The 16,115-nt window shown below is 36.2% G+C and overlaps 1 protein-coding gene across 5 annotated transcripts in view; it reads right to left on the bottom strand.

The window, feature by feature from the left end:
• Window positions 1-16,115, bottom strand: part of PDLIM5 (PDZ and LIM domain 5) — a 215,665-nt gene that overhangs the window by 13,385 nt on the left and 186,165 nt on the right. For all 5 annotated transcript variants that reach the window (XM_054484247.2, XM_054484244.2, XM_054484249.2 and 2 more), the window contains 2 exons: window positions 15,627-15,801; window positions 145-325 (listed from right to left, as the gene is read on the bottom strand). In XM_054484247.2, the coding sequence (XP_054340222.1) occupies window positions 145-325; window positions 15,627-15,801 (356 nt within the window). The remainder of the gene's footprint in view (window positions 1-144; window positions 326-15,626; window positions 15,802-16,115) is intronic.

The raw sequence follows: 16,115 nt of genomic DNA, 5'->3' as shown, positions 1-16,115 counted from the left end.
TGCTTTACAATAATAAATAGTGACGAAAGCAGAGAGGGCATAAAGCAAGAAGAAAATAAAAAGTTAAAGTGATAGAAGACTTTCATATCAAAAAATTATTCTACTTTAAAACTCATTGAGAATAAAAACGTTTCCAATACTTACTCCAAGGATCTTCCTTTGGCATCGACCACATTCAGGGGCAAAGAATTTCTCATAGCACAGCTCACAGTACAGGGCTCCTTTCTCCTCTACAAATCCAATGTAGGCCATTGTATTTTTGCAGTGAGAGCAGTTGAATTCTTCTGGGTGCCAAGATTTCCCCAGTGCCACTAAGAATGGTCCTCTGACAGAAGAAAAAGAGGCCAACTAAGTTTGAGAATAAAAGTTTCTAGAGTTAGCCTGGATATGGACCTCTTTTATGCAATGTCCAAACAATTAAATACTTGCTCAATTTTCCTTCTTAAGGACTGAACTCATGGGTGTTGGGTGTTGTAAATTCGCAGAGGGACTCTGCATTGATGTGAAGAGAAAAGGAGAGAGGCATACTTTCTCTTGAAGGGATTCACTCAAGAAAGGGCACTCCCCACCCCTTTTTCTGTCTAACGGAATTTGGTGATATGTTTTATTGAGCTGAAATGAGGCAATCTGTCTGCATCATGGGTAGGATTGAGAATGAGGATGTTAACTGTGACCGTGACAGAACATGAGGCAACCAGAAAAAAATACATGGTTTAGGCATAGATGAGACTTTGACATTTCTATAAAAGAAACAAACAAAAATTTCAATTTGGTAAGTCAAAGTGCTAAAAATAGTAATAACTATTACCTGAGACAATTTCTCTTCCCCATAATTTTTCCTCCCCACACATTCTTTCATGTACTTATTTCTCAACTTTACTAAACACATCAAGTCCTCACCCTCCAAAATGACTACAGAAACCGTAAACTAGATATTATCAATTGTCTGAAACTACTGGAAAGGTTTCATTTCACTCAAATATGACTGATTTATTTCAAAAATTTAATTTTATTGTGGTAAGAATCCTTAAAATGAGATCCACTCTCTTAACAGATTTTTAAGAGTACAATGTAGTATTGTTAATTATGGGCACAATGTTGTACAGCAGATCTCTAGAACTTATTCATCTTGCATAACTGAAATTTTATACCCACTGTGCACCAACTTCCCTCTTCCCCCTCCCCAACATGACCGATTTTTAACACACATTTGTATCAAGGTAACAAATGTTTGTAAAGAGATTTTTTTTCCCCATTAAATACTTTATGGTCATGAACTGATAAGATGGGCTTGGTTTGCTTGGCAGGAATCCATTATGAAGCCTTATCTAGTCATGAAGCCTGCAGAGACTAACCATTCTAGCCTCTGCAACATACTTTTCAGTAGCTATATCACACTAATTTATATTCATAGAGCAGCTTTACCTCCAAGGCACTTTTACACTTATCTAATTTGTCCATGCAACATTCCTGTGAGACAGACCAGGACAGTTATTATGAATTCAGTTTAACAGATGGAGAAGCCAAGGTACAGAATGTTCAAAAGATATGACAAATATCATAAAATCACTGACACAGCCAAGGCCAGAAGCTGAATTTCCTGATTTCTAGTATGCCGCTCTAGTCAACTGATATTCTGCCTTTGACCTCATTAACATCACTTATCATCCCTAAGCGACCACATGGTAATTGTTGGTAAGCATCAGACACCAGACTTCTAGGCAGATTATTAACAGGAGAAGTCATAGCAATGAGTATCACGAAGTCACAGCATTTTTAAAATTCAGACAATAACATAAACCTTGCTATTCCATAACTATCTCCCACTGTAAATTCTGTCAACATATTGATGTTTACTCAGAATCAGTACCTAATTCTGCAAGAGTCACAAAAGGAGAAAGGCTCTTGACGAGTGATTAAAAATTTTTATGTGGGGTGTAAGAGGGTATTTTCTAGCCCTACTTTTTGTTAACTTGTTTCTTATTAATAGCATGATGCCATTTTGTATAAGCTAGTACATATCATTCTCTTAAGTTTGAGATAGGCAGTTTATTATTATTATTTTTAAAACTTTAGGGTACCATAATTTTGTTATGACTAATAAGGAATGCCTTTGTTTACTAATTCCTGACAGAAAAGAAGGGCCACAGATCACCTATTCTGTAATCGAATATATTACTTTTGGTAAGTGGTCCATCATTTTTAACTGACTTATAAAATAACAATCCTATTCAACGAGTTCCTTCATCTAATTTTCTCAGTGTATGTTTGGCAAGTAGTTTATCAGCAAAGATAAACCAGGAGTCACACTGCTCAAAGCCAGACAAAGTTTGATGAGTGCCCTGTGTTTTTCCACCAGGCGGGCAACTGGTTATACATGCATGAAAAATCTTTCAGGCTCAATTTACTGTGACCATAACACAGAGCATGGTAGAGCTTTGGGGTTTCATGCTACTCTCTGGCTGCACATTAAAACAGATTCAAAACCATTTACTAGGGTGAGTTTTTTACTAGGGCACATCTTTCGCTCATCCATAAGGCTGGAGGACTCTTGAGGCTAGTACTCTTATTTGGCTTCTCAGTTTTCAAAGAAGTCAATCCAACTTCAAACTGCTTTCTGTTAAAGCATAAGTGTTGGTATGTACCTGGAACAAAATGAAAAGCTCTGCTCCTGGAACATGTCTATCAATGCTATCAAATATTTGACAAAGTTCATCTGAGAAGAAAAAAAGACATTTAAGAATAACTGACCAAGGAAAATACATTCCATTTGCCAGATTTTCTAAAATATGTATTGAGTTCAAGTCAGATCATCAGAAAACTGGGTTCTGTGAATCACAGCATATTGGGCCTGCTGCACCCCACAGGATTATTCCTTTTATGAACGGTGCTTGTTGTGATACATGAGCCTGTACTGGTAGTTGTTACAGGACACAGCTCTATGAAATTCACCCTTGCTGTTCCTGCAAGTTGTTGCTGGAGTGTTGTTAGATCTCACCCAGCGTCATTTTCACATGGTCTCATTCAGAAACATTCCTCTCTGATTTCTGTAGCAAGAACTATTATGCTTTTCCTCAGCAATAGTCTTATTTTTATCTTATTGTAAATTGCAAAACTACCTTTCATTTTTGGTAGACTACTAGAAGGCCTAAAGCCAGATTTACAGTCTAACCAGAGGCAAGTGGGCAGGTCATTATATTAGTATTGTCCAGTCTCGACGTTAGCTTCATTTTTAATGAGCCTATCCATGAATTTCATTCTTTTTCCCCTTTTGTAATTTATAAGATTATCTTATATTTCACATACCTGTAAAAGTCTTTTTACAAACTTGCTGGAATATAGTTTACTATAAATACATAAATTAAAACTACAGTCCATTAAAAGGATGACTTTAAAATATTTCATTAGTTCCTTTCAAATAGCAAAAGGAATTTTAGACAGTAAAGAAATTCCCACTGCACCTTTAAAAAACAAGTTGAAAATGACCCTTGCTCCTGTCAGATCCCCTTTCTTAAACAAGCATGCTCAGGGCAACTACTGGCCTAACTTGATACTTCTTGGCTGTCCTGAAAGAGCATCTTTCTCCACCAATGCCCTTGAAATTATGCACAGATTAAACAATAAAATGAATCTTTCACATATAGCAAAGTGTTTTCTTCTCTGTGTCAGCAAAGACTAATTTAACAAATTCATTAACACAGGATTAACACTAAAGAAGTTCTTCTTGTTCCAGGTAGGATTGGGTTTCCATTTGTGAACAGGAATGACAGGCCTAGATAACTGCAGAGTGGAATTAAGTATTCAGCTATCTCTTCTAGTATTCGATGTCCTGTGAGCCCTTACTAAGTACATGTTGACTGACAAATGGAAGGAGAGGAGGGATTTAAAGCATTTGGTTGGCTGTGAGAGAAGAGCTACGGCATGAAACTTTTCACCCTGTTTATCTTCTGTGAGACCTATCCAAAAAGGGGGGACATGTGGGGGGAAGAAAGGAAAGGTAGGGAAGGATGCCAAGGAAGAGTTCAGAGAAAAAGGAAAGCTTACAAATACAAAGGTGAAAGGAACTCAGATTTCAACAGGCACAACCTAACTGGGATTTAGCCTCAAAATCTGATGCTTATTTTTTGCTTCTCTTTGTTATTTAATTTTCACAATAACCCCAGTGATAGAAATTAACTTTTTCATATACGTGTAGATGAAGGAAACATCAGAGAAATCAGCCAGCTTTCCTAAGATCCTATGGATGATGAACCAACTGTAAAACAAACTTTTCAAAGCCCAACCACAACAGATTTTATTCGACTGAAAATTGCTGTATCAATAGAAGTAAAAAACAAGTTTCCCAAAGCTATAAAAAAACTGACGTGCTCAAGAATAAAAACAGAATCTGATATTCTACTTAGTTAAATATGCTAATACAAATGTACAAACCACTTTGATGTTTTTGTATTTGCCAACATTTAGGAAGGGCCTGGCGTGAGCAACGGGCAAAAGAACAACACAGCCACAAGAATAGAGTGAAATAGGAACAAGATAATCGGGAGAAACTGCACATAAATACATTCACAAACGTTTACACACAAAGACACAAGCAGGAAGAGAGTAAAAGAATCAAACACACAGTGACTATCGTCTTAGAATACTCAAAACTGCAGACATTAACAATCCTTCCTAAAATTTGGAAACACTGTGTTTGTCACTCTTAACTCTTCATTTCCAGTGGATTATACCCAAACTTTCCAATTTGGAACATTAAAAAAATAATTCTTTCATTGAATGTCAACTTTAACTTTTAGTCCTTTAACATACTACATTTAAAGGGTTGTGAGGCCACCTATAGTTTTATATCTGAAAGGCGTAAATGACTTGCTTCTCAAAAATAAATGCACAGGTAAAATGAGTTTAAACATAATAGTAAATAAAGAGAACAAGTTCTAAAGGAGGTAACCTTAATTGACAATTTTTTAAAAGTCTACTGGAGACAACTACAGTCAATTCTTTTTGAGATTATTAGAAAATCTGCAAAGCAGGATAAATGTAATTCAATAATAAGACAAGTGAGATATAATTTCAATTTGGCAACACTAATATACATTCTACAAATATTTAAAAGTTCATCTATCAATTGAACAAGAATTTACTAAATGCAATATGTGCTAGGCACTGTTCTAGAAACAGGAAATCTGGCAGGGAACAAAGCCAAGAAAAGCCCTGATTGCATGGAACTTATATGCTAACATAGGGCAGGGAGATGACAGTGAGATAAATAAAATATATGGCATGTTAGATATTAAAGGCTGACAAGAAAAATACAGCAGGGAGGGCAGAGAGGAAGATGGTATAGGTAGGAAGTAGGGATGAAATGGGAGAATTTAAATAGGTGACCAGGAACACTCTGATATTTGAGTAAAGACCCTCTCCATGAGTGTGGGTAGAACCTGTGACCATGACAGGGTATCACTCCGGTGATTAGATAACTGTAAATAGCAAAAAGGATTGTGCAGATACAATTACATCCCCTAGGCCAGGCATGGTGGCTCATGCCTGTAATCCCAGCACTTTGGGAGGCCGAGACGGGTGGATCACTTGAGGCCAGGAGTTCGAGACCAGCCTGGCCAACATGATAAAACTTCGTCTTTACTAAAAATACAAAAATTAGCTGGGCATGGTGGCACGTGCCTGTGGTCTCAGCTATTCGGGAGGCTGAGGCAGGGGAATCGCTTGAACCCAGGAGGGGGAGGTTGCAGTGAACCAAGATTGTGCCACTGCACTCCAGCGTGGGCGACAGAGTGAGACTCTGTCTCAAAAAAAAACAAAACCAAAAACAAAAAAACAATTACATCCCCTAATCAGTGGATACTGAGTTAATCGAAAGACAGATCATCCTAGATGGGCCTGACCTAATCAGGTAAACCCTTAAAAGAAGTTAAAAAGCAACAGGAGAGGCTCTACTGCTGGCCTTGAGGAAGAAAGCAATCGTGTTGTGAACTGTCTAAGGTGGGGACGGCCTATAAGGACGTCAGTCCCAGAGCTGCAAGGAACTGAATTTGCCCAACTACCTGAGTGAGCTTGGAAGAAGATCTGGATCTCTAGATGATAACTTCAGCTCAGCTGACACCATGATTTCAGCCTGGTGAGATTCTGAGCAGGGTACTCAGCTAACCCAGAGACTCATGACACAGAAACTGTGGGACACTGGCTGGGTGCGGTGGCTCACGCCTATAATCCCAGCATTTTGGGAGGCCGAGATGGGCGGATCACTTGAGGCCAGGAGTTTGAGGCCAGACTGTCTCTACTAAAAACACAAAAATTAGCCGGGCATGGTGGTGCAGGCCTGTGGCCTCAGCTATTCAGGAGGCCAAGGCAGGAGAATCCCTTGAACCTGGGAGGCGGAGGCTGCAGTGAGCTGAGATCCTGCCACTGCATTCCAGCCTGGGAAACAGAGTAAGACTCGGTGTCAAAACAAAAAACAAAAACCTGTGAGACACCTTAGTGTTATTTTTAGTAATTTGAGTCTTCTTTTTTTTTTTCTTGGTAGTTTAGCCAATGTTTCTCAATTTTGTTGATCTTTCCAAGGAACCAACTTGTGGTTTCATTGATTTTTTTAAATTCTCGATTTCATTCATTTCTGTTGTAATCTTTGTTCTTGCCTTCCTTCTATGTTTTGGACTTAGTTTGATCTTTGTCTAGAGTCTTAAGGTAGAAGGCAATGTTACTGATTTGAGATCATTCTTCCTTCTGAATGCAGACATTTGCCAGCTATCAATTTCCATCTAAGCACTGCTTTAGCTGCATCCAATAAGTTTTGGTATATTATATTTTCATTTTCATTCAGCTCAAAGTATTTTGTAGTTTCCCTTGTGATTTCTTTTCTGACCCATTGGTTGTTTAAGGAGTGTGTTTTTTAATTTCTACATATTTGTGAATTTCCCAAATTTTCTTCTGTTATTGATTTCTAATTTCATTCCATTCTGGTCAGAGAGCATACTTTGTATGACCTCAGTCCTTTTACATTTATTGAAACTCGTTTTTATGCCTTAACATACGGTCTATCCTGGAGAATGTTCCACATACACTTCAGAAGAATATATATTCTGCTGGATTCTGCTGTTGCTGAGTGGAATGTTCTACAGATATCTGGTGAAGTCTACTTGGTATTTAGTGTTGTTCAAGTTTTCTAATTCTTTTTGCTCTTCTGACCAGTAATCAATTATATCCACTAATTAATATGGAGTGAAGTTTCCAACTATTATTATTGGATTGTATATATTAATCCCTTCCATTCTGACAGTTTTTATTTCACTTATTTTGATGCTCTGTTACGTAAATATGTGTTTATAACTCACATTTTCTTAATGGATTGAACTTTTTATCATTATAAAATGTACTACTCTGTCTCTAGTAATTTTTTTTGTCTTGACATCGATTTTATCTGGTATTAGTACAGTCATTCTAACACTCTTTTGGTTACTATTTGCATAACATATTTTTTTCTATACTTTTACTTGTAACATATTTGTATCTTTTATTTTAAACTGTGTCTGTTGTAGACAACTTATAGTTAGATCATAATTTTATCTACCCTTCCACTCTCTCTTTTAGCTGGAGTGTGTGATTTATTTATGTTTAATGTAACCTACTGATAAAGTAGGATTTATTAGTGGCATTTTGCTATCCATTTTCTCTATGTTGTATGTCTTTTTTGTTCCCTTTCCTACATAAAAAATGAAAGAGGAATCAAAGTCATCAGCTAATAGTGAGGATGGGAAAGGAGATTTCAGAAGTTTGAGGAGAAAGAAGATGTGAAATGGGTTTTTTGGGGAAAGTGGGAAAGTAAACATATTAGAGAAACATAGCAGTCTTTCATTACTATTAAGAATATACCCAAGGAAAAGAAGGAACATACCTGGGATTAGTAGTGATGAATTTAAAAGGAGACTGGTTAGTGTGATTGTGGGATTCCTTCCAGTCACACCCATCATTTGGGTGTGAGCATGGGGTAGACCAGAAATATATACCATGGTGCCAGTATGGTAACTTGCATAGAAGTTTTCAATGGACATTTGTTGTACAAAATATTCATTTGATTATGAATAGACTTCTGAACCTTATTGCTTTCCATTCTTTTCAAATAAAATAAATTGGTTTGTTAAAGTTGGATAATCTTTACCTAACCTTTTTGCACTGATGTAATCCTAGATGTATCTCTATTCGACTTACCATATTAATTTGGTTGTTGATTTGCTTATCTGTATTTTTGATTAGACTATAAACTGAATTAGTTTGCCAGGACTGCCTTAGCAAAGTACCACAGACTGGGTGGCTTCAACAACAAGAATTTATTTTCTCACAGTTCTGGAAGCTAGAAGTTCAAGACCAAGATGTCAAGAGGGCTTCTCCCCTTAGTGTATAGATGGCCATCTTCTCCATGTGTCTTCACATGGTATTCCCTCAATATGTGTCAGTGTCTCAATTTCCTCTTATAATGACACCAGTTAAATTTAATTAAGGCCCACCCTACTGACCTCATTTTACCTCTTTAAAGACCAAATGCCCTCTTCAAATATAGTCCCATTCTGAGGTGCTGGAATTTGGGATTTCAGCAAACGAATTTTGGGAAGACACAATTCGGTTCATAACAGTAACCTTCTTAAGAAAAAAGAGCATGTCTTTGATTTCTGTGCCAGTGATATCTAAGGACAGCGGCACACAAAATACTCAACGAATGTTGCTTATACTCCTGCATTAGATGAGAAACTAGAAAAGTGAGCCCCAAGTCACCTACATGAGTTTAAGAATACATATATGTGGTACAAAATAATTTTAGAGGGGAGATGAGAATATTTAACTGTTCAACTTGTTTATTATCTATTATCTTCTTTCTCATTCAAACACTATGAATAAAAGTACACTGCCACAGTCTTCAGTTATGGCAGGTTTACTGAGGGTGTTTTTCTGATGTAATACAGTAATAGATATCATTGTGTGTATATTTATTCATCACAAGCACACAAACACACACACTCCTGTGCAATAAATTAGAAAGACTGAAGTCAGAGAGAGAAGAAAATAAACATCACATCCGATCTATTATCTGGAGATTATAACTCTTAATTTTGGGGTATAGTTCTCTTTTGGTCTTTTTTCTAAAGCATACTGGCTGTATGTATTGCTTACTATTATATTCCTAAGAACAGTAGGATAAAACAGTGCCTGGTTCATTATAGGACCCTCAATAAATATTTAATGAATTAATGAATGTATTTCAGAATCAAACAGATGGGTTCGAGCCCTGGCTCTGCTATTTAACCAGCTTTGTGACTCTGGGCAAATTAATCTAAGCCTCTGTATTCCCATCTGTAAAACAGGCATAAGAATATATCTACTAACAGGAAAAGAAGTCAGTATATGGAAAAGATACTTGCACACGCATGTTTACAGCAGCACAATTCACAACTGCAAAAATATGGAACCAGCCCAAATGCCCATCAATCAATGAATAGTTAAAGAAACTGTGGTATATATACACAATGGAATACTACTCAGCCATAGAAAGAATAAATTAATGGCATTCACAGCAACCTGGATGGAACTGGAAACTACTATTCTAAGTGAAGTAACTCAGGAATGGAAAACCAAACATCATATGTTCTCACTCATAAGTAGGAGCTAAGCTATGAGGATGCAAAGGCATAAAAATGATACAACAGACTTTGAGGACTCAAGGGGAAAGGATGGGAAGGGGGTGAGGGATAAAAGACTACAAATTAGGTTCAGAGTATACTGCTCCAGTGATGGGTGCACTAAAATCTCACAAATCAACTCTAAAGAACTTACTCATGTAAGCAAATACTACCTGTTCCCCAAAAACCTATGGAAATAAAAAATTAAAAAATAATAATAATATCAATTCTCTGGAGTTATTTTGGGAATCCAGTAGAATAATACTAATAAAGTTCTTGGCATGGGCCGGGTGCGGTGGCTCACGCCTATAATCCCAGCACTTTGGGAGGTCAAGGCGGGCAGATCATGAGGTCAGGAGATCGGGACCATCCTGGTTAACATGGTGAAAACCCATCTGTACTAAAATTACAAAAAATTAGCTGGGCGTGGTGGCAGGCGCCTGTAGTCTCGGCTACTTGGGTGGCTGAGGCAGGAGAATTGCTTGAATCCGGGAGGTGGAGGTTGCAGTGAGCTGAGATCGCGCCACTGCACTCCAACCTGGGCGACAGAGGGAGATTCCATCTCAAAACAAAAAAAAAGTTCTTGGCATGATACCAATCACGTTCAATATATAGTAGCTATCTTTATTGTTATCAGGCTTAAATATATATCTTGGTGTATAGTTTCTTTACATAAAATTGGAATCATACTTTTGAGTTCCTTATTTCATTTTGCCATATTCATATGATACTATAAACATTTTCCTGTGTAGTGGTAGTTAAAAGCATGAATAAAAATTAAAGTTAGACAAATCTGGGCTCAAATTCAGGTTCTATTATTTACTATATATGCAACTTAAAACAAATACATAACTTCTCTGTGCCTCAATTTTCTCAACCTTGAAGTGGAACAATCATAGCAACTGTCTCACAGGGTTGTTATGAAAATTCAGGCAAAATTCTTGCTGCAATATTTGGAATATGCTAAAAACACATTTAACATTAACTATTATCTGAAAATTACATTATATAGATGCTGCACATTTATGTTCTTTCTAATCTTTCACAATAGTGAAATGTTGGTCTCTGTCTTGCTTATGAGTCTTGGTCAGTGTCTTTAGTTGTTTCCTTAAATACAAGGCTAATACATTTCCAGGAGGCCTTTTATTTTCAAGTAAAATCTTAATTAGTGGGGATGAGAAATAAAACCTATAAATAAAGGGGTGCTCAGAGACTGAAATAAATGGCAAAACAGGCAAAAAATTCTGCATGTTTTTCCTTGGTAAACTGAGACGGTACTCCTTATAAGAGAGGTTTGAAAATCACTGAGCAAAAAACAAATCAATAATGTTAAAATTTTTTCTCTCACTGGAACAAACAATGGATTGGCTGTATATAGTTTTTCTGGTGCTGTACTGTAGGCAAAAGCAAAACAATAGTAATGTGGCTATTTAAGCATTCCATATTTAAGAAGAAATTCAAGCACTATAAGCCCCTTACTTCTTTCACAAAGATGTCAAGAAGCTAAACATAAATAGTTGTTAACTCCATGCAATACAAATGGTGAATAGATTTTAATGTCATTAGATGTAACACTTAAGAAATAAGCTAGAATGTTCAAAACTCCATTCTACCAGGGAAACTGAAATATGATTTTGGCTACAACTGCCTGATTTTCTATGATTCTCTATTATCCTAGCACTCCAACAGTCAATCTATTCACAAGTATGAGTAAATTAAATGGTGCTTCTATCATAATTTGACTGAAAATGTCCCATAGCAAACTTAATCAAAGCTTCAACAGAAGTTCCTAAAATGTAACTTCCTATTCATTTGTAGCTAGTCAAAGTAATGTCTCCATAATACAATTTAGGCAAAACATCCATAAACTTTTCACAATTCAAATAAACCAAAAAATTTTTAAACTTTAGATCCAAATAAGATTACGGAATTTTAAACTGAATGTGTTCTATAAAGAGATAACCAGTTCAGTTCTAACATTCAGATTCCTGAGGTTTTCTAAAACAATCAACTCCGCCAAAAAAAAAAAAAAAAAACAATAAAACAAAACATAAAATATGCTTTAGTTTGCCTTTACATAAAAAATGGTTTTTGCGAGCAATGGGGAAAGGATTCCCTATTTAATAAATGGTGCTGGGAAAACTGGCTAGCCATATGTAGAAAGCTGAAACTGGATCCCCTCCTTACACCTTATACAAAAATTCATTCAAGATGGATTAAAGACTTAAACGTTAGACCTAAAACCATAAAAACCCTAGAAGAAAACCTAGGCATTACCATTCAGGACACAGGCATGGGCAAGGACTTCATGTCTGCAACACCAAAAGCAATGGCAACAAAAGCCAAAATTGACAAATGGGATCTAATTAAACTCAAGAGCTTCTGCACAGCAAAAGAAACTACCATCAGAGTGAACAGGCAACCTACAAAATGGGAGAAAATTTTCGCAACCTACTCATCTGACAAAGGGCTAATATCCGGAATCTACAATGAACTCAAACAAATTTACAAGAAAAAAAAACCCCATCAAAAAGTGGGCGAAGGACATGAACAGACACTTCTCAAAAGAAGACATTTATGCAGCCAAAAAACACATGAAAAAATGCTCACCATCACTGGCCATCAGAGAAATGCAAATCAAAACCACAATGAGATACCATCTCACACCAGTTAGAATGGCAATCATTTAAAAGTCAGGAAACAACAGGTGCTGGAGAGGATGTGGAGAAATAGGAACACTTTTACACTGTTGGTGGGACTGTAAACTAGTTCAACCGTTGTGGAAGTCAGTGTGGCGATTCCTCAGGGATCTAGAACTAGAAATACCATTTGACCCAGCCATCCCATTACTGGGTATATACCCAAAGGACTATAAGTCATGCTGCTATAAAGACACATGCACATGTATGTTTACTGCGGCACTATTCACAATAGCAAAGACTTGGAACCAACCCAAATGTCCAACAATGATAGACTGGATTAAGAAAATGTGGCACATATACACCATGGAATATACTATGCAGCCATAAAAAATGATGAGTTCATGTCCTTTGTAGGGACATGGATGAAACTGGAAATCATCATTCTCAGTAAACTATCGCAAGAACAAAAAACCAAACACCGCATATTCTCACTTATAGGTGGGAATTGAACAATGAGAACACATGGACACAGGAAGGGGAACATCACACTCTGGGGACTGTTGTGGGGTGGGAGGAGTGGGGAGGGATAGCATTAGGAGATATACCTAATGCTAAATGATGAGTTAATGGGTGCACCACACCAGCATGGCACATGTATACATATGTAACTAACCTGCACATTGTGCACATGTACCCTAAAACTTAAAGTACAATAATAATAAAATAAAATAAAAAAAAATGGTTTTTGGCAAATTCAAAATATTGAAAAGTAAATATAAAACAAAACAATATAAATTGGTACAAACAATATAAATTATATGATAGAAAACTCACAATATAAATTATAAATTTAAACTTCTCCAAGCTTGCCAGGGTATAATAGTCTGCATTGAAGGTATGAAGCCTGAAACTGCAGCTCATTTTTAAAACAGGTGTCCAAGAGAATGTCACTTGATCTAAAGCCTTCTTGCTTTGGTAAGTAACAGTGACACTGAGGCCAAGAACTAGAATTATGCTTTGACTAGGCCTCTGAACTGACCACAATCGATTCAAGCTGCTTAAGCATTTGAGCACCAGGCAAATGTGCTATGTTAATTACTGTTACATGATCTTGACATGAACTAATCCCCATTCCTATTAACTTCCTTAGTAAATGAAGCTTTAATGCTTAACTGATAACAAGTACTGGATAATCCAGAACAATATAAAATTTAACAGATGAGGGAGCAATAAGTGATGGCTACTCATGTTAGCATAATACATATTTATTTTACACGGCAGGATGATTGTGCATTAAAATTGTATCCTGGTCTGGCATTAAATTTAAAACCAAGGCAGGTAGGGGTGGTGAAATGTAATTTCTACTTTGATCTTCACATTTTCTCCACACTAAGTAAGTTTTTTAGAAGTGCCGGAAGTGGTGATTACAGGATATCATGGAATTTGATAACTACACACATGAATCAGCAACTGATGTGGTATGACATTTTGTTAACTCACCCAGTAATTACTTGCTTACAATAGCATACAAATAACAGCAGTGACTCCTGTCTCCACAAAGGTGTTTTTATCCAGAATATAGTATCCCTAAGCATCAGTCTAGGCAACCAAAGTACTGTAACTTACAGAAGCAATGTTGCAAGTCAGAGTTTGTTTCTATTTTATCAATATTAAACCAAAAATATAACAGCTAAATGCAGGTAGTATTAAAACATTGTTTTCTTTATTGGGATAAAGCAGGAACATACTAGATCTTATATTAGTTTAAATATTTCTATAAGACAGAGACCCCATACTAGTACTTTCAGGAAAATGACTAGCCAAATTGACATTATGGCCTAAATGATGAATGGGTCTAGGGTCATGCATGATCTATGCAGTTAAACATTTACTGAATGCCTTCTGTGTGTTGAATACTGCTCTAGACTTTGGAAACCTTTACTGATTTTCCCTTTCTCCCCATAACCACTATGACTACTACCACTGCTGCTGGCTAATTCTTACTAAGCAGGTACTCACTCTGAAAAATACAATTTAAGGGAAAAATGACAGCTTACAAAATACTGTATTAGGATTCCATTTTTGTAAAATAATATCTGTCCTTATGTGTGAATGTTTTAAAAGTCTGAAAGAAAACAGTAACAGAGGTTACCTTGGGAGGTGGGATTACGTGTGAACTTTGTTTTTTGTTTTCTGTGTTTCTATGTTTTTTAAACGTCACAATGAACATTGACTACCTTTAAAACAAAAAAAAGCTATTCAATTTTGATTGGCATACTGTGTGCTATGTTCTTGACACATATATTATTCAATTAATAGTAGGATAAAGAGAGGGGTATTTATATTTGACTCTAAATGAAGTATTGAGGTTTCCTGGCTCCATTTTAAATATTAACTAGAAACATTATGCTATAATTATGTAATAGAAGAGATGAAAATGCAATTAAGTTTTAACCTTATTCAACTTTAGAGAAGCCACTGTTTCAATTATTTCAAAGTAGGATAAATTTAAAAAGAAGAGAGCTTGAGAAGTCACCTCAAAGGACCATTTGTTATCGTCAACAAGGCAACTCACGAAGTGCAACAAGGTCCTTTGGGTGGGATGCCTGCAATCAGCACTAGTGCCTACACCACCTAACATTCTAAAAGCCCCTTATTCAGAAATACTCAGAGTTTCAATAAGCTGCAGTATAGTGCATTCTTAAGATCTCTGAGACTTTTTCTTCTTGTAATTTAAGAGACAATAAAATAGATTTGGATAAAACATATTTTAAAGAAGCAGGTCATTACCTAATCTAACATTCAAAACATTTATGAATAGGTCTGAAGGTACCTTTCAGTGCTTGTATACTCAAAAATCCAATCCTCTTTTTCTCTAAGGCTCAAAGTTCTTTAATGTCACTAGTTATTTTTCATCTAAATGAATGTCCTCACTTCTACAATTTGTAGAATAATGAAATTAGGATAAATGACTTTCAGGGTCCCTTTGAGTCTTAAAATTTTATTATTCTCTGAAACGCCACATTAATCACTTTTTCCTTAGTTCTAATAGGAATTGATAACTGATAACGAACGCAATTAGTACTTTTATTTTCACAGACCTCCGTACTACCTTTCATTAAAATAGATTCTCATAGATAGATATTCATATTTACTCAATAATTAGTAGTCTATAGGATTATGGCAAGAATATTTTCACTAATTACATTACACATACTTCAAAATGCAAAAAAAAAAACAAAAAAAGAAAAACCAATACTGATATTAAGTACTTTCAAGAAAATTTCAAAAAACAACCAACCTGATGACCTGGTTACAATGGGCGCACATTGGAGTTCGTTTCCCTGCTGGAATGTGCTCAGCTCTTTGCACTAAAGTGTCCTGGTCACTTGGCTGGGTTTGTCCTGAAGCTGAGTTGGCTGGTGCTACTGAACCTGAGTAAGCAGCGCTGTTTGAGATTCTTCCAGTGGAAGGTACTAGGAGTTAAAACAGAAGAATCAGAACGAGAATAAGCCACACATAAACTTTTCCTAACAATCAAATAATAAAAATTATTATTTTAACACTATTCACTTGTTATTCACTCTCACATTTACAGTGAGGTTATGAATCAAACACTAGGCTGTGACTATGTAGGTGAATGGGAAAGAAAACCAAAGATTCCAACAAAGTAAAAGAATTATGACAGATGTATGCATAGAATTTTTTTTTTTTTTTTGAGACAGAGTTTCGCTCTTATTGCCCAGGTTGGAGTGCAATGGCATGATCTTGGCTCACTGCATCCTCCGCC

Source organism: Pongo pygmaeus, chromosome 3 (genome assembly GCF_028885625.2).
Source record: "Pongo pygmaeus isolate AG05252 chromosome 3, NHGRI_mPonPyg2-v2.0_pri, whole genome shotgun sequence".
Taxonomy (NCBI): Eukaryota; Metazoa; Chordata; class Mammalia; order Primates; family Hominidae; genus Pongo; species Pongo pygmaeus.
This window is presented reverse-complemented; position numbering and strand designations above follow the sequence as displayed.